Source organism: Papaver somniferum, unplaced genomic scaffold (assembly GCF_003573695.1).
Source record: "Papaver somniferum cultivar HN1 unplaced genomic scaffold, ASM357369v1 unplaced-scaffold_19, whole genome shotgun sequence".
Taxonomy (NCBI): Eukaryota; Viridiplantae; Streptophyta; class Magnoliopsida; order Ranunculales; family Papaveraceae; genus Papaver; species Papaver somniferum.
The window spans coordinates 1,307,156-1,334,622 of NW_020628818.1; the positions used below are offsets into that span (position 1 = coordinate 1,307,156).

Consider the following 27,467-nt stretch of genomic DNA (forward strand, 5'->3'; position numbering starts at 1 on the left):
TGGTAATCTTGCAACCTGAGTTCAATAATAGGTTGCAGTTTCATCCAATTTTATATTTGACTTCTCAAAACTCACCTGGACGAGAATACTGGGTTTGTACATGGTAATCATGCAACCTGAGTTCAATAATTGGTTACAGTTTCATCCAATATGATATTTGACTTCACAAACCTCACCGACGAGAACATTGGGTTTGTATATGGTAGTCTTGCAAGCTGAGTTCCATAATAGGTTGCAGAATCCTTTCAGGATCCATCGAATTCCATAATAGGTTGCAGAATCCACTCAGGATCCATTGAATCTGATATTTAACTTCTCCAACCTCACTTGGGAGAGAACACTAGGTCTGTATATGGTAATCTTTCAACCTGAGTTCAATAATAGGTTGTAGTTTCTACCAATCAGATATTTGGCTTCTGAAACCTCACCTGGACGAAAACATTTGGTATGTATATGGTAATCTTGCAACCTAAGTTCAATAATAGGTTGCTGTTTCATCCAATATGATATTTGACTTCTCAAACCTCACCTGGATGAGAACAACGGGTCTGTATATGGTAATCTTGCAACCTGAGTTCAACAATAGGTGGCAGTTTCATCCAATCTGATATTTGACTTCTCAAACCTCACCTGGACGAGAACACTGGGTATGTATATGGTAATCTTGCAACCTGAGTTCAATAATAGGTTTCATTTTCATCCAATCTGATATTTGACTTCTTAAACCTCACCTGGACGAGAACATTGGGTATGTATATGGTAATCTTGCAAGCTGAGTTCCATAATAGGTAATAGAATCCACTCAGGATCTATTAAATTTGATATTGGACTTCACAAACCTCACCTTCACGAGAACATTGGGTTTTTATATGGTTATCTTGAAACCTGAGTTCTATAATAGGTTGCAGTTTCATCCAATCTGATATTTGACTTGTCAAACCTCACCTGGACAAGAACATTGGGTTTGTATATGGTAATCTTGCAACCTGAGTTCAATCTGGATGAGAACATTGGGTCTGTATATGGTAATCTTGCAACCTGAGTTCAATAATACGTTGTAGTTTCATCCAATTTGATATTTGACTTCTCAAACCTCACCTGGACGAGAACATTGGGTTTGTATATGGTAATCTTATAACCTGAGTTCAATAATAGGTTGCAGTTTCATCCAATCTGATATTTGACTTCACAAATCTCACCTGGACGAGAACATTGGGTATGTATTTGGTAATATTGCAAGCTGAGTTCCATAATAGGTTGCAGAATCCACTCAGGATCTATTGAATCTGATATTGGACTTCTCAAACCTCACCTAGACGAGAACATTGGGTCTGTATATGGTTATCTTGCAACCTGAGTTCAATAATAGGTTGCAGTTTCATCCAATCTGATATTTGACTTGTCAAACCTCACCTGGACGAGAACATTGGGTTTGTATATGGTCAACTTGCAACCTAAGTTCAATCTGGACAAGAACATTGGGTGTGTATATAGTAATCTTGCAACCTGAGTTCAATAATACGTTGCAGTTTCATCCAATCTGATATTTGACTTCTCAAACCTCACCTGGATGAGAACGTTGGATTTGTACATGGTAATCTTGCAACCTGAGTTCAATAATAGGTTACAGTTTCATCTAATCTGATATTTCACTTCTCAAATCCCACCTGGAAAAGAACATTGGGTTTGTATATGGTAATATTGCAAGCTGAGTTCCATAATAGGTTGCAGATTCCACTTAAGATCCACTGAATCTGATATTTGACTTCTCAAACCTCACCAGGACGAAAATACTGGGTCTGTATATGGTAATCTTGCAACCTGAGTTCCATCATAGGTTGTAGTTTCATTTAATATGATATTTGACTTCTAAAACCTCGTCTGGACGAGAACATTGGGTTTGTATTTAGTAATCTTGAAACCTTAGTTCAATAATAGGTTGTAGTTTAATCCAATCTGATATTTGACTTCTCAAATCTCACATGGATGAGAAAAAATGGGTCTGTATATGGTAATATTGCAAGGTGAGTTTCATAATCGGTTGCAAAATCCACTCTGGATCTGTTCAATCTAATATTTGACTTTTCAAACCTCATCTGGACGAGAACAGTGGGTCTGTATATGCTAATCTTGCAACCTGAGTTCAATAATAGGTTGCAGTTTCATCCAATCTGATACTTGACTTCTAAAACCTCACCTGGACAAGAACACTGGGTATGTATATGGTAATATTGCAACCTAAGTTCAATAATAGGTTGCAGTTTCATCCAATCTGATATTTGACTTCTGTAACCTCACCTGGACGAGAATACTGGATCTATATATGGTAATCCTTCAATCTGATTTCCATAATAGGTTGCAGTTTCATCCAATCTGATATTTGACTTCTCAAAGCTCACCTGGACGAGAACACTGGGTCTGTATATGGTAATCTTGCAACCTGAGTTAAATTAGAGGTTGCAGTTTTATCCAATATGATATTTGACTTCTCAAACCTCACCTGGACGAGAATATTGGGTTTGCATATGGTAATCTTGCATGTTGAGTTCCATAATAGGTTGCAGTTTCATCCAATCTGATATTTGACTTCTCAAACCTCATCTGGAAGAGAACATTGGGTCTGTATATGGTAATCTTGCAACCTGAGTTCAATAATAGGTTGCAATTTCATACAATCTGATATTTGACTTCTCCAAACTTGCACGAGAATACTGGGTTTGTACATGGTAATCATGCAACCTGAGTTCAATAATAGGTTGCAGTTTTATCCAATCTGATATTTGACTTCTCAAACCTCACCTAGACGAGAACATTGGGTTTGTATATGGAAATCTTGCAAGTTGAGCTCCATAATAGGTTGCAGAATCCACTCAGGATCCATTGAATCTGATATTTGACTTCTCAAAGCTCACCTGGATGAGAACACTGGGTCTGTATATGGTAATCTTGCAACCTGAGTTCAATTAGAGGTTGCAGTTTCATCTAATCTGATATTTGACTTGTCAAACCTCACCTGGACAAGAACATTGGGTTTGTATATGGTAATCTTGCAACCTGAGTTCAATCTGGATGAGAACATTGGGTCTGTATATGGTAATCTTGCAACCTGAGTTCAATAATACGTTGTAGTTTCATCCAATTTGATATTTTACTTCTCAAACCTCACCTGGACGAGAACATTGGGTTTGTATATGGTAATCTTGTAACCTGAGTTCAATAATAGGTTGCAGTTTCATCCAATCTGATATTTGACTTCACAAATCTCACCTGGACGAGAACATTGGGTATGTATTTGGTAATATTGCAAGCTGAGTTCCATAATAGGTTGCAGAATCCACTCAGGATCTATTGAATCTGATATTGGACTTCTCAAACCTCACCTAGACGAGAACATTGGGTCTGTATATGGTTATCTTGCAACCTGAGTTCAATAATAGGTTGCAGTTTCATCCAATCTGATATTTGACTTTTCAAACCTCACCTGGACGAGAACATTGGGTTTGTATATGGTCAACTTGCAACCTAAGTTCAATCTGGACAAGAACATTGGGTGTGTATATAGTAATCTTGCAACCTGAGTTCAATAATACGTTGCAGTTTCATCCAATCTGATATTTGACTTCTCAAACCTCACCTGGATTAGAACATTGGATTTGTACATGGTAATCTTGCAACCTGAGTTCAATAATAGGTTACAGTTTCATCCAATCTGATATTTCACTTCTCAAATCCCACCTGGACAAGAACATTGGGTTTGTATATGGTAATATTGCAAGCTGAGTTCCATAATAGGTTGCAGATTCCACTTAAGATCCACTGAATCTGATATTTGACTTCTCAAACCTCACCAGGACGAAAATACTGGGTCTGTATATGGTAATCTTGCAACCTGAGTTCCATCATAGGTTGTAGTTTCATTTAATATGATATTTGACTTCTAAAACCTCGTCTGGACGAGAACATTGGGTTTGTATTTAGTAATCTTGAAACCTTAGTTCAATAATAGGTTGTAGTTTAATCCAATCTGATATTTGACTTCTCAAATCTCACATGGATGAGAAAAAATGGGTCTGTATATGGTAATATTGCAAGGTGAGTTTCATAATCGGTTGCAAAATCCACTCTGGATCTGTTCAATCTAATATTTGACTTTTCAAACCTCATCTGGACGAGAACAGTGGGTCTGTATATGCTAATCTTGCAACCTGAGTTCAATAATAGGTTGCAGTTTCATCCAATCTGATACTTGACTTCTCAAACCTCACCTGGACAAGAACACTGGGTATGTATATGGTAATATTGCAACCTAAGTTCAATAATAGGTTGCAGTTTCATCCAATCTGATATTTGACTTCTGTAACCTCACCTGGACGAGAATACTGGATCTATATATGGTAATCCTTCAATCTGATTTCCATAATAGGTTGCAGTTTCATCCAATCTGATATTTGACTTCTCAAAGCTCACCTGGACGAGAACACTGGGTCTGTATATGGTAATCTTGCAACCTGAGTTAAATTAGAGGTTGCAGTTTTATCCAATATGATATTTGACTTCTCAAACCTCACCTGGACGAGAATATTGGGTTTGCATATGGTAATCTTGCATGTTGAGTTCCATAATAGGTTGCAGTTTCATCCAATCTGATATTTGACTTCTCAAACCTCATCTGGAAGAGAACATTGGGTCTGTATATGGTAATCTTGCAACCTGAGTTCAATAATAGGTTGCAATTTCATACAATCTGATATTTGACTTCTCCAAACCTGCACGAGAATACTGGGTTTGTACATGGTAATCATGCAACCTGAGTTCAATAATAGGTTGCAGTTTTATCCAATCTGATATTTGACTTCTCAAACCTCACCTAGACGAGAACATTGGGTTTGTATATGGAAATCTTGCAAGTTGAGCTCCATAATAGGTTGCAGAATCCACTCAGGATCCATTGAATCTGATATTTGACTTCTCAAAGCTCACCTGGATGAGAACACTGGGTCTGTATATGGTAATCTTGCAACCTGAGTTCAATTAGAGGTTGCAGTTTCATCTAATCTGATATTTGACTTCTCAAACCTCACCTGGACGAGATCATTGGGTCTGCATATGGTAATCTCGCAAGCTGAGTTCCATAATAGGTTGTAGTTTCATCCAATCTGATATTTGACTTCTCAAACCTCACCTGGACGAGAACACGGGGTTTGTATATGGTAATCTTGCAAACTTAGTATGCCTTGTTTTTTTTTCGATTATGTGTTTGACCTCAATTTTGACCAACTTGACCACAAAATTGACCAACTTGACCACAAATTTGATCAACTTGACCACAATTTTGACCAACTTTACCTCGATCCGGACGCCTTTGACCTAGATTTACTCGTATGTTGTTATTTACTTCTTTGGAATTCTTGGTATTTGGTTGTTATCTCTTTCATAGATTACAACCAAACTCATGGTTTCTACATGGTTATGAAGTTTTTCTTAATAGGTTGTTCATATTACATTAAAATTATACCCTTGTTGGTTGTAATCTCCTTCCATAGATTTCAACCAGAATTTGGGGTTTTGTATTTTCGTTTACTGCTAGGTTTTCTCTCATTTTAGTTCAAATGACTAATATGTTGTTTGGCTTGTTTGGTATGAAGATGTTGTCAAGTCAAGATTCTAACACTTCAGATCATGTTGTGTCTACCAATGAAACTGGTTCTGCATCTTATGTTCGTAGTACTCCATCTCATGGTGGTTATGAAAATGGTTCTCTATTTAATGAAGCTTCTTTATCTCATGATGAAACTCAATCTGATTCTGACTTGGAGGAGACACAACTTCCACCCAGACTCTTGGTGGAAATAGATGAATGTGGAAGACCATTTGGAGAATATGCATCAAAGTTTGCAACTCGTGCATAAGAACTCACTCGAATTCACTGTCCAATTGACTACAAAGACTGGAGGCTCATTCCTGCAGCCTTCAAGGACCAAGTCTGGAACATGCTCATGGTAACTTATTATCTCATATGCATTTCATTCTATGGTTTGCTGCACTTATACATATCAGTGTTTATAGACCAACTACCTAGTTGTTGTTTATGGCTGACAAAAATACTTTGTCGTTTCAGGACAAAAAAAATTTCGCATATGATGAGTCTCTTGTTAGGCCATTTGTCCAAAAAATATTTCCCCAGAAGTTTCGTTCATTCAAATGGGAGTTACGCCTTAACATTCTGAAAAAGCTTCAGACTCGCGAAGAGATGGATGCAGCATGCCCTTATGGTCTTAACATTAAATTCTCAAACTATTTTATTTGGACAACCCTTACTGACCATATTGAGTGTACATGCCAGAAAAAAAGAAGGTAGGGTTATCGAGTGTCGTGGTGAGAGCTGAATGCTGGCTCATGTAGGGAAAAATGGAGTTGTACATCCAAGTGCAGTTGAAGCATATGTGAGTATTGGACCATCATATGTTATTCAGAGTTCAAATAAATTTAATTGTTTACAGTTTGGTTCTTTTGGATTTCAGGAAAAAGTGAAGGCTGTCGTAGACAAGAGAAAGGCTGAATCCGAAGCTGGTTTTGAGGCTGTTGTAGATATTACCAATGATCCAGTTACTGAAGTTTTTGGTGATGAATCTAATCGTAGTTATTGCCGAGGCTTTTCATCGGTTGTTACCAAGAAGCAAGCAATACAAGGAAAATTTGGTTCTTCAATAGATGCGAGTGCAAAAGCCAATTCATTTACTCCAGCTGGTAATGAAGGCAGGATGGATAGGATCCAAGAGGAGTTAAGTGTTGTCTCAAAGGTGAGATTCAATCTGTAATTCATTTACGTCATTAATTTTTATAGTTAGAGATTATAATTTTTTTAATCAACTATTGAATTGAATGGGTTGGTTTTGGTTATAGGATGTTTTCAGTTTCATGGCAAGCCAACAGAACAACGCCAATTGTCAAAGCAGAGCACAAGTCCTTGATATCCATTTTCGTTCGTTCAACCTGGTGATGTTGCTAATACTATACCTGCTGAAGGAGAGCCTCAAGTTTGTCTTATTAACAGAAAAAGTGAGATAGTCGCAACAGGTTACGTGGTTACCGGCTTGTGTGGAGAAATCTGTCACGGGGTGAGTGTGAATCATGACGAGAGGAAGGTATGCATTTATGGTGTTCTTGATGTGCACCATCATGTACCTTATGCTCCTCAAGGCCCGGAAAAATGCTGCACATTGGATGATTATGTTTTAGGTGGATTTTTAATCTGTCCTGCAAACCGGTTGGTCTTGCAACCGGTAGATTAAGCAGTTTGGAACTTATCTTTTGGTGAAGCTTTCCTTGCTTTTTATATATGTGCTTCTGCTTATATTTTGTTGTGTTCTTTTGATTTAGTCACTCTTTAGTTAGAGTTCTTAGTTAGGGTGTAACTCTGAAAGCTTCTGAGTCTTGCCTGCAAACTAGTTGGTCCTGCAAGATCTAGACTAAGCAGTTTGAAACATAGTTTTTTGTGCAGCTTTCCTTAATACTAGTATATACATACCGATGCTTGTATTTTGTGGAATCTTTTTTCACTCTCTATCTAGAGTGTACCCCATAAAAGTTCCTTTTAGTTTTCTGTCACTCTAAACATTTCTTAAAAATACACTTCTCCGAGTGTATCGGGTTGTACTCCTTTGTGTATATCTATATATGGATGTATTTTGTTTACTTGCTTTTATTTGTCCCTCCCCCTTTTTAACTCCGCCAATTTAAATGCCGGTCCCTATCCCGGGTAAAGGAGGAGGGAATAGGGGCAACCTTGTATCCTCTTATGATATTTCATATCGTTTTTTGTCTGTTTTCAGGAACTTTGGTGTGGACAAGAATGTTGATACAGAAGTTTATCAGTTATATTTCTTTCATATATGCAAATCCCATGAGCATGGGATACCGCAGGTCTCCTTTTTAATCCCAGGTTTGTTACCCATACCTATTAATATCTCTTCAAATATGTCATTTGCTTATTCAGCTGCCATGCATCTGACCGATAATTATTTGTTTTGCAAGGTTTCATGGATTCTAACACCCGAAGATGGAGATTACCTACTATGGAGAAAGTTGTAAAGTTATTTTAATATCAGGTTTGTTTCATTACCAATTATGATCTCTTCAAGCTACATCTATTCATTCTTTTCAAGTATGTGTTTTACATGATTTCTGCCAATAGGTACAACTTACTACCATCGAGTTTTCGGAGTGGAGATGTTATGATCATTAGGTTTGCTGTAATTGAAGGAGATAAATGCAGCTAACCTGACGAGCAAAAAATTCTCCTCTCTAATTTTACTGGTGACTGAACTATTATAATTATTAGTTTCCTTGTTATCATTCGCTACCTCCGTCTGATACACTTACATGCTACAATTATCCTTTTGTTTTGTGAGGTTTCACTGATGCTAACACCTGAAGCTGGAGAATACCTACTGCATAGAGTTGACAAGTCATTGTAATCTCACGTTTGTTTGCGTTACCTATTGTGATTCCTTTGAGTATGTGCGTCATAGTTGTTGGGTAAATTCTTGACACATTAGAGTTTCTTGCATTACTTACTGAAAATTTGGTTGACTGATGGTACCATTATATATTTTTTTTCGAGAATTCATTGATGGGAACACCTGAAGCGGATCAATCCCACTTTATGGGGGTCAATCATGAAGCTGGTTAAACAAACAAGACAGTGTTGGCCTTGCAAAGATGTACCAAGAGAGGGAAAGAACTTGTACCAAGCGAGACATTCTTTTCTCTACTTTTATTAATTGGTGAGTAAAGTCTTGCTATATCATTGCATTGTTTGTTGTCATCTTAATTTAACATATGAAACCATGTATATAAATTCCCAGTGACAAGTCTGTCAAATATAAAATTTTGATGCTTAGGTTGCCATGTTCATATAAAAACAGTGAGAATGTATACATTAGAAACTTGCTTATATTAGAAACTGCTGAAACACATAACATAGGGAACCATTTATGTTTTTTTTTCCTCAAGCAGTTGTTTCACTCACATATACTTACGCATCTGAATGAATGATGAGACAAATCTTGGTTCAATTTGGTCTATAACGAGAATGTATGTACTGCAAAATGACAATGAACATGTAAATGAATTTCCGAAATTACTGAATTAATTTTTCTCTCCTATGAGAGTTGTTTCTAATTTGAGTTTTTGTTTCATTTTTGTTGTTTTGTCAGGATACTAGAATCGATGGCAATAGTTGATGCCATGAGCTGGTTAAGGCTACTCTGATGTCAAAGGACGACTTCTTTTGGCTGATTGAACAACTTTTTTCAGCCAAGGTATAATGCAGAACAACACTAATAAAATGAAAAACACAACCCTTGTCATTTGATTATAACCATATAGGGAACCATGTATTTTTTTATGCTTAAGAAGTTCTTTCAATGTAAGAATGATAATCGTATATACTTGCGTATGTGAATGAACTAGGAGACAAACCTTGGTTCAATTGGTTGTTGTATGGATTTGTGAATGAATGAATTCCTTATGCTTCTAGAATGATTCGGTATTGCAGGTTCAGAAATGAATTGCAATGCTGCAATGCAGTTTCTGAAACTAATTGTATTGCAGCTTCAAAAACTAATTACATTGCAGGGTCCAATTATGAGAGCTTATTTATAACAGATAAAAACGTTATTTTTCTTTTTAAACTATTTTTCTTTACCAACGTCGAATCGACGTTATAAAATCTGTTAGTAATTAGCACACCTGACAAATTCATTACTGTTACAATGGATTGTCAACGTCTAAAGCCGTTAGTCCATATGTTACAAGCGATGGACACGTGGAAGATTACAAACATTACAGTTAACTGTTACAAATCGAATCATTACAGCGATCTGTTATATCCAAAATGTTACAATCAATCATCAACATTTGAAGTCGTTACTTTAAACGTTAAAAACGATTGACACGTGTCTTACGGCAGCCGTTACACTGAGCTATCACAGTTGTAAATCGTTACAGTAACTGTTAAATCCAATCTGTTACAATCAACTAAGCAACGATTAAAATCGTTGATGTAACTATTACAAGGAAGGAAAAGTAGCAATAAGTCAACTGTTACACACAAAGTCGTCGTTACAGTATCTGTTACACCGAACTGTTACAGGCTAACCGTTACGATATGCACAATAACGACTATCCGTTACAACAAAATGACATCAGATAAATCTTGTGCTGACTAGATAACTGTTGGTGTATTTATTCCAACGAATGAAACCGTTATTTAATAAATTTTTATTGTAACAAAATCAACCGTTAATAAATTATTGTAACAATACTAATAACGACACTTTTCCAAGGTTTTTTGACGTTACAATATATAGATAGTAACGTTTTTTCGACGTTACAAATTCCCTGATTTCGTGTAGTGTATATTCTACATAGTAATCACGAGCCTTATGATTAAAGAATCTAATTCTTAAGCTTGGGTCAAGGAATTCTTCTCCACTATTTTGAGTTCCCGAACTCTCACCACGACTAGCTCTCTTACTAGAAAACTTTTCTGGTAAAGTATGTGAGCGAGAAGTTTGAGAAACTTACTTGGTTCGTGAACTGACAACAATGGTGAAGTACCGGAACTGAAATAAAGAGAAAAACGGACACCAACCCTTGAAGTAGTTTTTCGTCGCGATCCAAAAAAGGCCAAGAACACTCAAAGTGATTGAGAAACAAGGTTGATGGGAATCGAAGAAGAATGAATTGTTGGGTTTTCTGTTTCGTACACGAACTGAATAGGGAGAAGAAACAAGAAGACGTGGTGAATGAAGAGAAAACTTTCTCTTTTTGAGTGACAGCGGTGGAACCTGAACCGGTTTAAACACGTTCTGGAACACGGTTTCAAAACGGACAGGATAGGCTTAGGGTATGTGAACCGTACGTGTGCTGACAAGGGCATGTTTGTTTTTTGTGGATAATAAACGTACATCAGTCAAGCAACAATAAAGCATACAATACCGTGGAACCAAGAGAGAGTTTCTTTCCAACATCTCTCACACCTTACAAGGCTGAGAGACTCCCAAGAAAATGATTTCATAAAAAATCCAAAGGAATTTAAAAGAGCACAAAGAAAATTGTATTTTTGATTTCTTAATTTCTTCTTATGAATAAGAGTCTCTCCAGATAATTTTCAGTATTGTGTAGGGAAACTCTTTCGATAAAAGGAGACGTCCTACCTTCTTCACAAAAAAAGAAAATACTACCATTTTGAGAGGAAGTGTCAGGGTTTGAATGATGACTTCATTCATGCTTTGAGGTGATGCAATCAGACGACTGAAATTTATACTCCTCTTGTAATTCGTTTAGTTTGTTACAGCTAATTGAATTAGGCAGAGGAGGAGCATTGCTCTCACTGATTAGCAAATCAATATCAACCTCAACATAGATGTTTTCCATCATTACTTGATTTAGCATGTCAAGAGACTCTTGTTCTTTCTGGAGAAATAAATCAACATCAGAAGATAAGCTTTCAAGTTTCTTTTCAAGCCCTGAAAACACTTCAAGGGATTTTAAACCTGGTGGGGTTTTAAATAGAATTTCTTATAAAGATTTAATTAAATTAGTCATGGAAGAGAATTCTGGAATCCCTGGATCTGGTGGTGCATTTATTGAGATAGCACTTATGTCCATATTAGATCGCTACAAACACAGACTTATAAGGTCTTTAATGTGTTTGCCTGCTCTGATACCAATTGAAAAAGTGGGGGTCTAACAACCTCACCCAATAATTCGCTTAGCAATCTGTATGGACTAACTCCAATATACTTTTAAGAGAATCAACTAGACAGTCAGACTGAATCTTAATAAAATGTATATCAAGGAGTTATATCTCAATTTATCGATTCAATACTTACTCAATAAAATAGAAATCTGCGAGTCTAATTGAACACACGAGAAATTAACTTGAATGGTACCAAAGACCAATGTTCAAGTATCAATCAATCTCAATCAACAACCAAAGGTTTGATTTTCCAATTGATCGATTCAACAAACAACCTGTGATATTTCAATTATATAACAAAATATAATGCGGAAAAGGAATAACACAGACACCAGAAGTTTTGTTAACGAGGAAAAAGAAAATGCATAAAAACCCCGGGACCTTAGTCCAGATTGAACACACACTGTATTAAGCCGTTACAGACGCTAGCCTACTACAAAATAACTTCGGTCTGAACTGTAGTTGAACCCCAATCAATATCACACTGATTCAAGGTACAATTGCGCTCCTTACGTCTCTGATCCCAGCAGGATACTACGCACTTGATTCCCTTAGTTGATCTCACCCACAACTAAGAGTTGCTACGACCCAAAGTCGAAGACTTTAATAAACAAATCTTTATCACACAGAAAAGTCTACAAGAATAGATAAATTTGTCTCCCACAGAAATACCTACGAGCTTTGTTTCGTCTTTTGATAAATCAAGGTGAACAGGAACCAATCGATAACCCGGACTTATATTCCCGAAAAACAGCCTAGAATTATCAATCACCTCACAATAATCTTAATCGACTAGCGAAACAAGATATTGTGGAATCACAAACGATGAGACGAAGATGTTTGTGACTACTTTTCTATCTTCACAATCTCGAGCCAATTTTACAATTTTACTCAATATGATAGAAACAACAAGATCAGATCACGCAACTACAGAGAAAATAGTTGGGTCTGGCTTCACAATATCAATGAAGTCTTCAAGTCGTTAACCTACAGGGTCTCGATAGAAACCTAAGGTTAAAGGAGAATCGAGTCTAGCTTATACAACTAGTATCACACAGGAGGTGTCGGGATTAGGTTTCCCAGTTGCTAGAGTTCTCCTTTATATAGTCTTCAAATCAGGGTTTGCAATTAATGCCACCTTAGTAACAAAGAATTCAATATTCACTGTTAGATGAAAACTTGATTAGATTAAAGCTAATATCTTTCAACCGTTAGATCGAATCTTATCTTGTTATACAAAAATGAAATGCACATTTATTTAGGTTTGTGCAACCATACCTAAACGTTTACACTTGGTTGGTTCAACAGTAGTTAACCAAATGGTTAGCCATTTGAGCACTTTCATATCAACCATATTCATCTTCACCATAACTAGTTCAAATGACTCAAAAGAACTAGTTATAGAGTTGTTAAATTGCTTAGATCTTATAGAAGTATACAAGACACAATCGAAGCAAAATTGGTTTTGATTCACTCGAATCGACTCATGAAAATTATAGCCACGGTTTGCAAATTGCATTCCTTCTCGTATAAATGTTGTAGTTCATGAATAGACCAATTTTAGAAAGTAACACACTTAAGTATGCGTACTTAAGTAACCGGATTTGAGTTAGTTTTGGTTTTCAAACTCAGCAGAAATTCACGGACGTGAACTTTCCGCTAGTATGCATATGGGTACGCATACTTTGGTAACCTGATTGAGTTGGTTTTGAATCCAAACCCAGCAGAAATTCATGGTCGTGAACTTCCGCCAGTATGCGTACGGGTAGGCATACTTACCCAGTCTCCATCAACCATTTAGTACACACATAAATATGCATACATTTGGTTCCCAGTTTTGGACTTATACACTAATGTGCGAACACACTATATGCTTATATCCAAAGATAGTTACATATTCTAAACTATCTATTTCAATCATTGAAACATTCTTATAGGATGTTATATAGAGGTTATTTACACTCCATTTTTCATCAAAGCGATTTTCAAAATTTTGAAACAATCAACATGACTTTCGTCACTTGTAAAGATGAACTTGGCAAAAGCGAAATCTTACCAACACATATTTCGAGAAATGGCGAGATAAACACGGCTTGAAATAGCAACTGTGTATAATCGAAGTCTATATAGCAATACGACTTTTGCCTCAATATAGGAGATAGAGTAGATAGACTTTTGAGTGATAGATAAGTTCAAGTCTCCACATACCTTTTAGTCGATGAAGTTCCACCAGTTCCTTGAGTAGTTCTTTGTCTTTATATGATGAATTTCGTGGAGTCTAATGCTCAACTACACTTTCGATCCTAGTCCGAGACTTAGCTATAAGTAAACTAGAAATCAATACTTATAGTTTTGGCAACTAAACTTGAAAAAAAGCTTGAGATACCAACGCTTGCGAGTTCGACCGAGCAGTGCTCTAACATTGGCAGTGAGTGGAAGCGTTTGCAATTGTGTTGCTGGGCTAAGAAACGATGATAAAAACTTAATGGGCCTAACTTCAACTTCAAGTACAGATGCTACACATGTTGTGGAAAGGGAAACTTAGGCGCAGGCCCAAAAAAATAATATTTTCATTGTCAGACCCACAATTAATTTTAGATACCGTGACACCCATAATTATATGAAATTTTGAAAAATGTCTGCATGACGGGATATGCATCCGCATGACGGGTTATGCATCCTAATTTTTCAGGAGTATATTGGCAATGCAACTTGGATATAACATATCTAAAAATCCACGCCTTAGAATTTTACAAATTTTATTTCGTTGGAAAGCTTTTTAAGAGAGCTACACAACGAGCATAAACAACAATATAAAATTGAAGTTTTTTGCGAAAAAAATCGGAAGTGATTGTTCTTTTAAGTAAAATTTTCAAAAAATTGATACATAACCATTATGCAACCACCAAAAACGATGCATAACACATTATGCAGACACAACAAAAGATGTATAAAACGTTATGCAACCATATTTTGGTTCATGCATCTATTAATTTATGCATAACATGTTATGCATCCATTTCCTTCGGTGCATAAAAAATTATGCATCAATTTTTTAATTGAGTGCTTACAAAAATATGGTTGCATAATTTTTTATGCATCCATTTTCTCGACTGCATAATATGGTATGCAGATATTATCATGAATGCATGACAAGTTATGCAACCTTTTTCTTTGTTGGTTTTAATACTAACAAAAAAGTAGTTGCATAACGTATTATGCAACCATTCTCTAAACTGCATAACAAGTTATGCAACAAAAAAAAAAGCCGCATAACTTCTCATGCACCTAAAATAATAGCTGCATAACGTGTTATGCATCTTCAAAGAAGCATAGCTAAACCGACAACTTTTGTAGATGCATAATAGACTATGCAACCATTTTCTTAGCTGCATAAAAGAATTCAACAATACCGAGAATGATAAAGGGCAGCATCGAGACACACTTGAAAAATATGAGAAGAAGCTATTTGTTCTCGCTCAATCAATACGTAAATAATCAACATACACCATAATCCATAGCAACAACAGCTGAATATTAGCGCAGAATCTCCTCGGCATTACCATTCTCCATGAGTATTGTCATCCCCATTTACTGCGGTAAAAAAACTCATTCTCCATCCGCTTCAACTTGTGCTCAAAACACCAGATTCCACCTGCAATTCAGCTCAATAGTCTGCAATACCATGACATCACCAAGTCTTTCTGTATTTATTTTGGCTTCCCACAATATTAATAGTAATATTACTTTAATGATGGTCATGTTTATTTATGAGTGCTTGAAACCACTTGTAGAGAGATACCGAACCAAACATGTTGATTTAGAGACATACCGAACCAAAACTTATGCTTACAGCTCTTGCAAGCAAATTCTTAAGGTTATTTTAAGAAAATACATGTACACCAGCAAAATGCCAGCTCTTGTAATTTTCACTTTTATCATATTGTGGTTTTCACATAGTCAAGTTGTTAGTACTATACTCACATACATCCAGCAGCAAAATGCCATGGCCATCCTAATCTCATTCAGAATGACAAGACAGCCATGGTGCATGATAATTCCACACATTGAGCTAATTACTTAAGAAAATATGTAATTAGTTTCTTAATTTATTATGTCACGACACACAATACATATGATGATCAACTTCTCAGTTCTGTCCCTGTCTTGGTTTGTCATCAACCTTGGTTGAGTTTTGATCATTGACATTTTAGTACTTATACAAAAGACCATTCAACTCAAAGATGTAAATAGATTGTGGAGTTTCATCCACAATTTATGTAATGTAAAGAATCACAAAATATTTAACTATTGAAATTGAGATTGGACCATTCAACTCAAAGATGTAAATAGATTGTGGAGTTTCATCCACAATTTATGTAATGTAAAGAATCACAAAATATTTAACTATTGAAATTGAGATTACCTTGCCATTGCTAACTAACTTCCCCTGTGCATCTGCAAAACACCCAATAGCAAAACAAAATCAACACTTTTCGGTACCATGATTTAAATTTCTTAAATACAAACCAATCTCATGTTAATAACCTTGAGAAAGTATTTTTGTGCCATTATTTGAAGGCGCTAAACCCACATCTAGTCTCAAATCCGAACTTTCTCCTGTTGCGGACTAAAATAATGGAAAAAAAATATTAAATGTTAGCATCCGAATTGAAACTAGATATAACAAAAACGAGAAAACAAATCTTAAAATCTCCTTTCCATTTGGAGAACTCTGCGATACAACTAAAGAAATTGAAATCGAACTAAATCTGGAAAAGAAAAATGGCGAAATCAATCAGCTCCGCGATTTTTATCAACGTAGCTTCCCAAGCATTTTTCTTACTGTGATAACCTTCTTCTCTTTCCGTGAAGATGATTTGCTTCTGATTTCTAGGGTTATGATTTGCTTCTGATTTCTAGGGTTTTCCCTATGGTTAATTTTACTCGTAGGGAGGTCACAGTAGAGTAAAGAGGAAGAACAAGACGAATCAGAGAAGAGAAGAAGAAAAAAAATGGAACATAATTTTATAAAATACGGGTCTGGGAGAAATTTTCTCAGAAAAAATGAGTGCACCCGTGACTTTTTCTGAACGTGGATTTTTCAGGGGAGAGAAATAGAAAAATGGGTTTGTCGGTAGTTTTCACTTGCGGAAATGAAAGGAACCCACCCAGCTTCAATTTTAAGCCCTCGTATACCTAAGCTATGTCTTAGTGCTTAATATCCACATGAACCCTTATCATCTTTCCCATTTCCAATACGATCAGAAGCTAACACTTTCCTCTCATACCGAAAACCACCAATCTCAGTTTCCCCATCGTACTCTCTGATGCCCCATTTTATTTCCTGCCATCTTGTCCTCTCTCGAGAAAATCATGGCAACTCCTTCCTCTCGAGCCTCCAAATTGAGTTTGTCAATCAAGAATAGGTTGTATTCTCAAGAAGCGAGCAGAAATTGTCTAAATTCCAGTTCTCTGCAACACCAATAAAGACATCAAGGAAGTGACAACATTAGGGTGGCTGGTCATAATGAAGTCTATCCAAAAAATGGTGAGTTTCAAGAACGTCTAATCTCCCAATTTCAGACAGAAATTGTCACACATTTTGGGGATAAACTTTGTGTAAAAATTAGGGTCAGGGTTGTGCTTCAAAGACAAGGTCAGGAGGCGTTGTACAAGCAGCAGGCGTGATAAGCTAGGTCTGAATTTGTTGTTTCTTCAAACACCAACAAAAGCAGCAGCAAGAATGGCAAACGAAAGGTCTGAATTTTTAGTTCTCTAGAACATGAACATCATCAGATAACTAGCTAGTGGAAGTAATAGGATGGCTGTAAACTGAAAACTCCGTCAGTGGTGAGTTCCAAAATCATCAAATACCTGAATTTCTTATTGTGTATCTGTTGGTTGTGTGGATTGGAATTTGGGGGAGAAATTTTTGTATAAATAGGGGTTGTCATGATGTATTAAGGGTATGCAGCGAGTGTGGTTTGAAATACTCCAATTAGTTCTCTTTGTGGTGCTCTTGAGAAAATCAGTTGGATAAATATTAGAGTACAATTGCATCAATGGTTTTATCTATAACTGAACTTAACTTGTTTCCTGATTTTATCATGTTCTAATTTCTTAAGCTAGGGATGAGATGAAGCCCTTAGCTTACTGCTAGTTGCTTATGTTGATGAAAATGTTCTTGTAGAGCTTAATTGAATAGGATTCAGTTTAGTCTTCATGTTGCAACTTATAACTTTCACCTAGTATGTCTTGCATCCTAGGTTGTTAGAACAATTATTTGTTGTTGCATCAACTCATGCTTCATTGGCTGTTTTCAGTTTGTGATTAGTTGTGACATAATAAGACAACTAATACTAGGAATTGATACCTTATTTGTGACTAAAATATCCATTTGAAATCGCCTTAGATACGCGGCAGACTCGACTCTTCACCGTTATCTGTTGTAAGGACAAGAATAGTTTCATTGGCTAAAGTAGTATCTAGTGTGGGTTATGTGATAGATTCAATTGCCCTAGAACTCCCTACCTGACTGTTTTACAACTCTTATTGCATCCATATTTCCATTTCACTTTTCTATTTTGATCTTTGCCAACATCTAGTCGTTTCGACAAACTCTTTGATTTGAATCAGTATTAGTTAGGCTTAGAAATTCAACTTCACACCAACCTAGTGTCTGTGCATTCTACCTGTATTTTCCATGTTTTACATAGTAGACATTGTGCACTTGCAGTTTAATACAATTGTAGGTATCTTTCATAATCCTACCACAATTCGATTGCGCCAGCTGGATTTGGAATTCAGCTTCTTTGAGGAGTTCTGGAAGATGGTAAAAAGTTTGCTTATGCCATTGCTGTAGAGCTTTGGTTGTATCTTGCAATTTGGTGTATAGATTAGTTTCCACATCTGCGGTTTCGTGTAGTTTCCAGGCTGTGATAACCATGTCTTCCATTTGAGGATGTAGAAACCATAAATGTTCTATTATGAAGTTCTTTGAGTTCCTTCTTACCATGGATGTTTCTTATAGTAGAATTGGTGCATGGTCTGAACCAATTCTTGGCAGCTGTTTGAGCAATGCATGGGGTTGGTTGTCTATCCATTGTTGGGTTACAAGACCTCTATCCAGTGCAATTTGGTTATTTGTCCACGTGTATTCATCTCCCTGAAACCCTAAATCAATAAGGGCATTGTCATTGATGAAATTATTGAAAATTATGACCTGACTATTTGTCACTGGTCTTCCTCTTTTCTTCTCATGTTGTGCAACAACTTCACTAAAGTCTCCCATTAAGAGCCATGAGATAGTTGGTTTTGTAATGATGTTGTCAAAATTTTGCCAAAAAGCCATTCTTGGTGTTGGTTGTGGAGGTCCATAAATTCGAGTGAACATCCATGGTTGTGCAGATTGTGATTGAGTAGTCCTAATGTAAGCATGGATAACATTTTTATTTGCTACTAAGACTGAGGCATTAAGGTGGGATGTCCACATCAAGCAGAGGTCACTCTTATGTCCCAAACAAGGTACAGTAAAAGACCCCAAAAAACCTAGCGAAGTTTGCAAAAAAGACATATGTGAAGTATAAGTTAATGTTTCAGACAAAAAAATAGTTTTGGTCTAAATTTGCATGTGTAGTGACGTAATTTAGAGACTGTCAAGGTATTATGGATACCTTGACAGTTTCAGGCTATGTAACTCATTTCCTGCCCAACACCTCGCAAAACTGTTTGTGATTCAGCTAGGTCAGTCCCTTCATCAAAGGAGAGTCTCTAAGCTGGTCTGGTGGAAGTGGTTGAATGACTGATTCCATTGTTCTTGTTCACCGGTATAGCCAAATGTTGCATCTGTGCTGAAATGTTTTCAGGAGAAGGATGAGCATGCTGTTGTGGATGGTGTGCTCTTGTGCTTCTGGGTTTCCTACTTCTTGGAGTATGTATTTCAAATGCCAGTGCTTTGGTTCTAGTTGGTTGTTGTTGTTCCAGTTGTGCTATGGAAGCATATTTTTTTGCTTATGCCGGTGCTGGTTGTGCTGCAAAGTCAGGTGTATCTGGAAGCATGAGATGTTCTGGAAGCTTTATAGGTGTTTTGATAGTCCTTCGCTTGTAGGTCCTCAGAGGTTTCATGATTTCATGGTGGTTCTCTGGTCCCGCATTGGTAGTGACTATTACTTCTGGCCTTCCATTAACATTGTGAACCAGCACGTTCACCTTTGCATCTATGCACTGTAACACACTCAGTAGCACTTTAGTATAATCAGAAGTGAAAAGAGCTAACATTCTGTTGATACCCGGTTTTTCCTTTTGATGTGTTGTAAATGATGGGCATATATCATGTTGGTGACCCGACGACCCGGATTCAATTGTTTGGGTTTCAGTAGATTGGGTTTTTCCTTTGCCTTTGCTGCTGGGCTTTTGTATGGTGTTTGTAGTAGCCTGGTTGTGGTGTTTCTCCACATGTGTGGCTAATTTGATTGGACTTTGATTTGGCATGGACAACGTGTCCATGTATGGACCCTTCTGGTCTGATTTTGTTCCGACATTCTTTAAGCCTGCAACACTTTTTTCAGGAGATTTTGCATGCGCATGATCTTTAATGTTCTGTATATTTGCGGCTTCGTTGGATGGTTTGTAGCATCGATTTTGTCAGATTTTGTTTGTGGATAAACATGGTTCCAAGCTAGGCCACGCCGAGTCATTTCTTCAGATTGTGAGTCGGGAACGTTGTTGAGTTAGCTAGATCGCTAACCCTAGCCGCCTATGCATCCGTCTGAGGTAACTCCCTATTTTGTTCTGCCATGTTTGCCCCATGTTGCTATTAAGTTTGTTGCATCTTCTGGTGTTCTAGTGCATGTTCTTTCCTTGCATCTTCACGAATCGACGAAGTTTCTCCTATGAACTGGTTTGGTGTTATGTGTTCCTGCATGTAGTTTATCCTTGGAGATTTTGATGGTGCAGCCTTCATCTTAGCGTTGAGTTTTCCATAAGGAAAGTTTGGAAATTTGTTGTTACCCATTGCATGTCTATCCCCAGAAAATTTGTGCAGTCTTTGAAGACATGCCTTGGAAAACCACAGAGAAAACATAAAACCGGTATATTTTCATAAGAGAATGAACCCACACACCTTTTCTGATGATGAGCATCACTCCTGGCATAAATGGTTTGTTGAGATCTATCATGACATAGACTCTTGGTGGAAGGCTAGAAAGGTCGATTTGAAGTATTGTCTCAGTTTCCGACTTTTTTATGAGTTCATACAGTGATTTTTCATCAGCAAAATATCTGGGTGATGTGATTTCAAATTGAGTTGTAGTAAAAAGTTCGTTGAGACTTGTGAAAGCAAAAGATTTTAGATTTAATGAAATTTAAAAACAAACAAAACTTAATTCAAGATTATTAGGAATAACCAAGACACTGATTCCACTATCACACGTGAATAAATTATGGCAAATAATACAAAAACTCTAATTATCTTTTAAGTCCCTTATTTCTTAATTCACAAATAATCAAACAAATCCTCAAATATCAATTGTATTCCCTAATCTTAGATTATCAATTGACTAAACAAAGTATAACCTATCAGATTGAATCACAACTAATTAAGAAAATTATGCAAACAATTTAAAACTCTGCAAAAGCAGTGATTGAGTGAATTATAAATTATAAATTAGAGAAAATAAAATAGTTACCAATTATTCATGCGTAAATAGCTTCCTCATTGCCTTGGTTGTGGGAGATTTAGCTCATTATCATGTTGGAAACACGCTCAAAAGTTGATTTCATTGCTCAAATGGTGTTTACAAATGAAGAAAAGGGAGAAACAATGATAACCGGGTTTGCAACAGTTATAAGTGTTACAAACTGAAAAGAACGATACAGAGGATGTGTCATTGTTACTGTAGCTCTAAGACTGTCGCTGAGCAGTTGCAAATACTGTAGCAAAAACGACTGCTTCTGTGGGTCAATGTTCTTCGTGTTCTTCAATGGCAGCAGCAGCAGCAGTTTTCTCTGGTGATCGTGTTTCGCCTTTGTGATGTTCCAAAGCCTTCCCAAACTCTCCGTCCACCCTCTAAGACATCCTAGAACCTTATATATACTCGACCGGACCAAGGATTACTCCTCATAACTCCAAAATATCTCCCATAACACGTAGGTAAGAAAAATATTCTCGGGTTGTTTTCTTTCCTTTCTTGCCTGCGCCATGCATCTGTAGATGTCAATTATGCGTATAATCTCTTTTCTTAACTCCACAATTCCTCTGTTGCGACTCAGCATACTCCAAAAGCACACAGAACATGTTATGAACACACAGAACCCGTGAAGAACTCGTGTCCTCTGTTTGCTTCCACACGAGATTGTAGCCAAATTTAGACGAATCCAACTGGCATACCAGTCCTGTTTAATCGAAAAAGGATATCTCCAACCAATTCACACGCTTTAATCTCCCTAAAACTCGCCAAAAATCCCACCAGAAGTTATGATGTTGTCTGGAAAGTCATTAACAGAGACCGAAAATTCTCACTCTCTGTTTTTCTTCTCCCGGCTTATCCATCCCAACTGGATCAAATCCATCGAGCATACCAAGCCTGTTAAGACGAAACAGGCCTATCACAATAGGTTCCAGTGATTGAATCTCTTTAAATCTAGTCCAGGAGATGAACCCTAATTTCAGCCAGCTTCACACACTGTTTTCCCGCCAAAAATATTCAAATCGTGGGGAAGAAAGGGTTTCCCCCTATCCATAGTAGGGTGTGAATAGCAGGTGGATATCTTAGGGTGCAAATAGTGTTCGAGATGCCCCTTAGTAATTGAGTTCCCCTTAGCCAAAACTGGGGTCTGAATAGAAAATCTCCTTCGGGGTCCAAATAGCACTTTTCGAGCAACTTTTTCCACACAAGTGTATTTCTCTAAAAACACCTACAAACACATAAAACACCATAATAAGCACACAATCAAGCACTAACAATGGAGACACTGAGGACAATTCAGACACAAAAATGTGCCTATCAAAATACCCCCAAACTTATTATTTGCTAGTCCTCGAGCAAAAATAATCTAGAAAATAAAATGACTACACTTAGCACGTGCAGCAAGCCGTTAAACCGCTAGGTGTACCTAGCGGCGGAGTGTTGTCTCCGGAGGGTTTACCAGAGGTGTACCCACAAAACCTTTACTCCAGAACCTAGCTATCTACGTAGAACCTTGTAAGGCACTAAAGAATCTCCTTGGTTGGCATACAAACATTGACTATAGGAGGAAGTACCCTGATGCGAATTTCCAATTGATGTACACGAGTTTGCACTCAGCATACTATAATTCATATATAAGTGACAGAGCTCTACTCAGATAGTTTCTAGAAATCATAACCGGAGTCAACCAATCAAATGGAAAGATTAAGAGAATGGATAAAGAGAAAAAGTAGATGGTTAAAGTGAACGGTGTTTCCCATATCTATCTGAAGGCCTCTGCCAAGATGATCCTATCCTAATGGACTGAGATACCGGTCTGACTAATATCAACACAACTGGCATATACAAGGGGACCAGTGGTCGATAAACCTAACTCTAGGTCAACACAACTGGCATATACAAGGGCACCTGTGGTCGACTTTATTGAATTTATTCTGGTTGGTCTGATGGTCTAGTCTCAAACCTTTTTTTTATTTCAATCACTCTAATTCACCAAGCAATGGTAACAACTTGAGTCGTGTGCCCCACCAAATCACTTAAGAAATAAAAACAGAAGGGATTAGGATTCAACGAGTTATGGCGAAACTACCATGTTTTTTTTATTATAACACCTGAGCTCTGTGCTTTTATGAATAGACACTCTTTAGATTTTTCATCTAATCAGATTGGTTCCTCAACTCCTACAACCAAGATGTTCCCATCCACTTAGATTGGTTAGTGTCAACCTTAATAAGCATAAATTTCTAGGCTCTGGAGTTTATTTATTGCAACTAAAAGCTAACAAAAAGTTTCTTCCCCACCCCCAAACTTAAATCTAACATTGTCCTCAATGTTTCTAATGAAATAGCAATACCAAAAAGCAAAGTAACATGAGGAATCAGTAAAGAGAGAAGTCGGAAAGATAGTACCTGGGTGAATAGAGAAATCAAAAACTAATATACAACATACAATCGCCTCGATGGTCAATCAAGGGTAAACAGGGTCCTCCAGAGGGACCTCCTCAACATCACCTGTAGGAAAGGGCTCTAAAAAGGGTTTTAATCTCTGACCGTTAACCTTCGAAGAACTACTACCATCTGGTGTCTCGATCTCAACAGCTCCATGAGTAAAAACAGTGCGAACAATAAAAGGACCCGTCCACCGAGAACGTAACTTCCCAGGGAAAAGGTGCAAGCGGGTATCATACAGAAGAACTTTTTGACCTGGAGAAAATGACTTTCTTAAAATATTATTATCATACACAAGTTTCATTTTGTTCTTATACTCCTTCACACTATCGTAAGTATCTATGAGAATCTCTTCCAACTCATTGAGCTGGAGTTTCCTATGGGCTCCTGCCTTGTCAAGTGAAAAATTTAGCTGCTTAACAGCCCAATAAGCTCTCTGTTCTAACTCAACAGGTAAATGACATGTCTTTCCATACACAAGACGATAAGGAGACATTCCTATGGGGGTATTAAACGCAATACGGTAAGCCCATAAGGCATCAGTAAGCCTAGACGACCAGTCTTTCCGATTAGGATTAACTGTTTTCTCTAATATACGCTTTATCTCCCTATTGGAAACCTCTACCTGAACACTAGTCTGTGGATGATATGGGGTAGCTACCTTATGTGTAATACCATATTTCTTCATCAAAAGCCTAAAAGGTACATTACAAAAGTGCGACCCTCCATCATTAATTATAGCTCGCGGTGTACCAAAACGTGTAAGTATAATATTTTTCAAGAACTCAATCACAACCCTATGGTCATTGGTTTTACACGCAACCGCCGCAATCCACTTAGAGACATAGTCTACAACGACAAGGATGTATAAGTTACCAAAAGAATTAGGAAACGTACCCATAAAGTCAATACCCCATACATCAAAGACCTCAACAACTAAAATAGGGTTCAAGGACATCATGTTCCTACGGGAAATGGTTCCTAATTTCTGGCAATGTTCACAAGTAACACAGTAACTGTGGGAGTGTTTAAACAACGAAGGCCAATAGAATCCACACTGCAATATTTTAGCAGCAATCTTCTTAGCACTAAAGTGACCCCCACAATCATGATCATGACAAAAGGAAATAATACTGGACTGGTCACTCTCAGGTATACATCTCCTAATAATCTGGTCTGGACAATACTTAAACAAATAAGGATCATCCCAAAAGAAGTGTTTCACCTCGGCTAAAAAACTAGAACGATCTTGTTTACCCCAATGTTGGGGCATTCGACCAGTAACAAGATAATTCACTATATTCACATAGCAAGGTGCTTGGGTAACAAAGAACAGTTGTTCATCAGGAAAACTATCCCTAACAGGAGGAGAATCATTAAGGGTATCCACAACAAGCCTAAACAAATGGTCTGCTACTATATTTTATGCACCTTTTTTTATCTCTAATGTCAAAGGAAAATTCCTGCAACAATAGGATCCATCTAATCAATCTAGGTTTAGTATCCTTCTTGGAAAGAAGATACTTCAAAGCAGCATGATCAGTAAAGATTATGACCTTAGAACCTAAGAGGCAAGATCTAAACTTGTCTAAGGCAAACACAATAGCTAATAGTTCCTTCTCCGTAGTGGTACAGTTCAACTGGGCATCATTCAGAGTTTTGCTAGCATAGTAAATCACATGAAGTAACTTATTTTCTCGCTGACCTAGAACAACACCAATATCATAATCTGAAGCATCACACATGATCTCAAAGGGTAGGTTCCAGTTGGGTGCCTGGACTATGGGGGCGGTAGTGAGTAAATTCTTAAGCTTCTCAAAAGCGTCTAAACAAGCATCATAAAAGACAAACTTAACGTCTTTTGCAAGCAAATTGCAAAGAGGTCTAGAAATCAAGCTAAAATCCTTAATGAATCGACGATAAAAACATGCATTCCCTAAGAATGACCTAATATCTCTTACGGTTTTTGGGACCTGTAAAGTTTTAATGAGGTCAACTTTGGCTCTATCTACCTCTATACCCTTAGAAGATATGATATGCCCTAGAAAAATTCATGAACAAACCATGAAGTGACATTTCTCCCAATTAAGCACTAAATTCTTTTCCTTACACCTAGTCAAAACTAATGACAAATGATGCAAGCACTCATCGAAAGATGAACCAAACACTGAAAAATCATCCATAAAGACCTCTAAGAACCGTTCTACCATGTCAGAAAATATGCTCAGCATACAACACTGAAAGGTCGCAGGGGCATTACATAGCCCGAAAGGCATGCGTCTATACGCAAAGGTACCAAAGGGACAGGTAAAAGTGGTTTTTTATTGGTCTTATGGGGCTATGACAATCTGATTATAACCGCAGTATCCATCTAAAAAGCAATAATGTCTACGTCCATCTAATCTCTCTAGCATTTGGTCGATGAAGGGAAGGGGAAAGTGGTCCTTCCTGGTGACCTTGTTCAATTTCCTATAGTCAATACAGACACGCCAACCCGTGGTCAACCAGGTTGGGATTAACTCATTGTTGTCATTCTGGACTACAGTAATACCGGATTTCTTGGGAACAACCTGAACGGGGCTGACCCACTTACTGTCTGAAATGGGATAGATAATGCATGCATCTAACAGCTTAAGAACCTCGGTTCGAAACTTCTTTCATATTAGGGTTCAGTCGACGTTGCATCTCCCTAGAAGGTTTGGTGTCACACTCTAAATAGATATGATGCATACAATCAGTAGTACTTATACCCTTAATGTCTGTTGTGGTCCACCCTAAAGCTTCCTTGTTATTCTGAAGGACAGTCACTAGCCTACTTTCCTGATCACTATCCAAGTCGGATGATATAATCGCAGGTAAAGTTTCAGATGGGCCTAAAAACGCATACTTCAGGGAATCTGGTAATGGTTTAACGTCCAACTTAGGAGACTTTTCTAATGAAGGAACTAGGGTAGACTCAAAAACGGGTAGAGGTTCGAACTTAGGTTTCCAGCCATTACTAATGTCTATCAAAGGGGTTGAATCTAACAAAGCATTCACCTCATTAATCACATCGTCATCATCAAAATCAATCCCAAAGTGGGCTAGGCATCTCTCTAATGGATCTTCTAACAAAGTATTTGGTAATGACTCCTCGACTAATGTTCCTATCATGTTCACATCTTCTATGTTTGAGTTATCTAGTTCAGAGGGTAGCTTACTAATATTAAAAATGTCATCTCAATAATCATATTACCAAAAGACAAATTCATAATACCATTTCGACAGTTAATGATCGCATTGGATGTAGCTAAAAACGGGCGACCTAAAATCACTGGTATTTGGTTCTCTGGGTCAGGGACAGGTTAGGTATCTAGGATAACAAAATCCACTGGATAAATAAACTTGTCGACCTCAATAAGAATGTCCTCGATCACACCACAAATTTTAACGGACCTATCAGCTAATTGAAGTGTCATCTGGGTAGGTTTCATCTCACCAAGTCCTAACTGAAGGTACACATGGTATGGCAGTAAGTTCACACTGGCTCCTAAGTCAAGCAAAGCTTTCTCGACACGGTGTTTA

General features: G+C 37.3%; 1 protein-coding gene and 1 long non-coding RNA gene across 3 annotated transcripts; both read right to left on the bottom strand.

The window, feature by feature from the left end:
• Positions 1 to 15,116: 15,116 nt before the first annotated feature.
• Positions 15,117 to 17,111, bottom strand: LOC113338998. 2 transcript variants are annotated; one of them, XR_003354907.1, is made up of 4 exons: positions 16,614 to 17,111; positions 16,316 to 16,397; positions 16,194 to 16,225; positions 15,117 to 15,442 (listed from the first exon to the last, which is right to left on the bottom strand). It is a non-coding gene; the product is annotated as an uncharacterized LOC113338998 (long non-coding RNA). The 2 variants fall into 2 exon arrangements; XR_003354906.1 differs by having other exon boundaries at positions 15,117 to 16,225.
• Positions 17,112 to 18,794: 1,683 nt separating this feature from the next.
• LOC113338912 lies at positions 18,795 to 19,262 on the bottom strand. The gene has a single exon (XM_026584306.1). The coding sequence runs from the start codon at positions 19,260 to 19,262 to the stop codon at positions 18,795 to 18,797; it is 468 nt and encodes a 155-aa protein (XP_026440091.1).
• Between the last annotated feature and the right edge of the window lie 8,205 nt (positions 19,263 to 27,467).

Excerpts from the sequence above, each read along its gene's own strand:
- LOC113338912 (XM_026584306.1), bottom strand. The coding sequence starts at position 19,262 with ATGTGGACATCCCACCTTAATGCCTCAGTCTTAGTAGCAAATAAAAAT.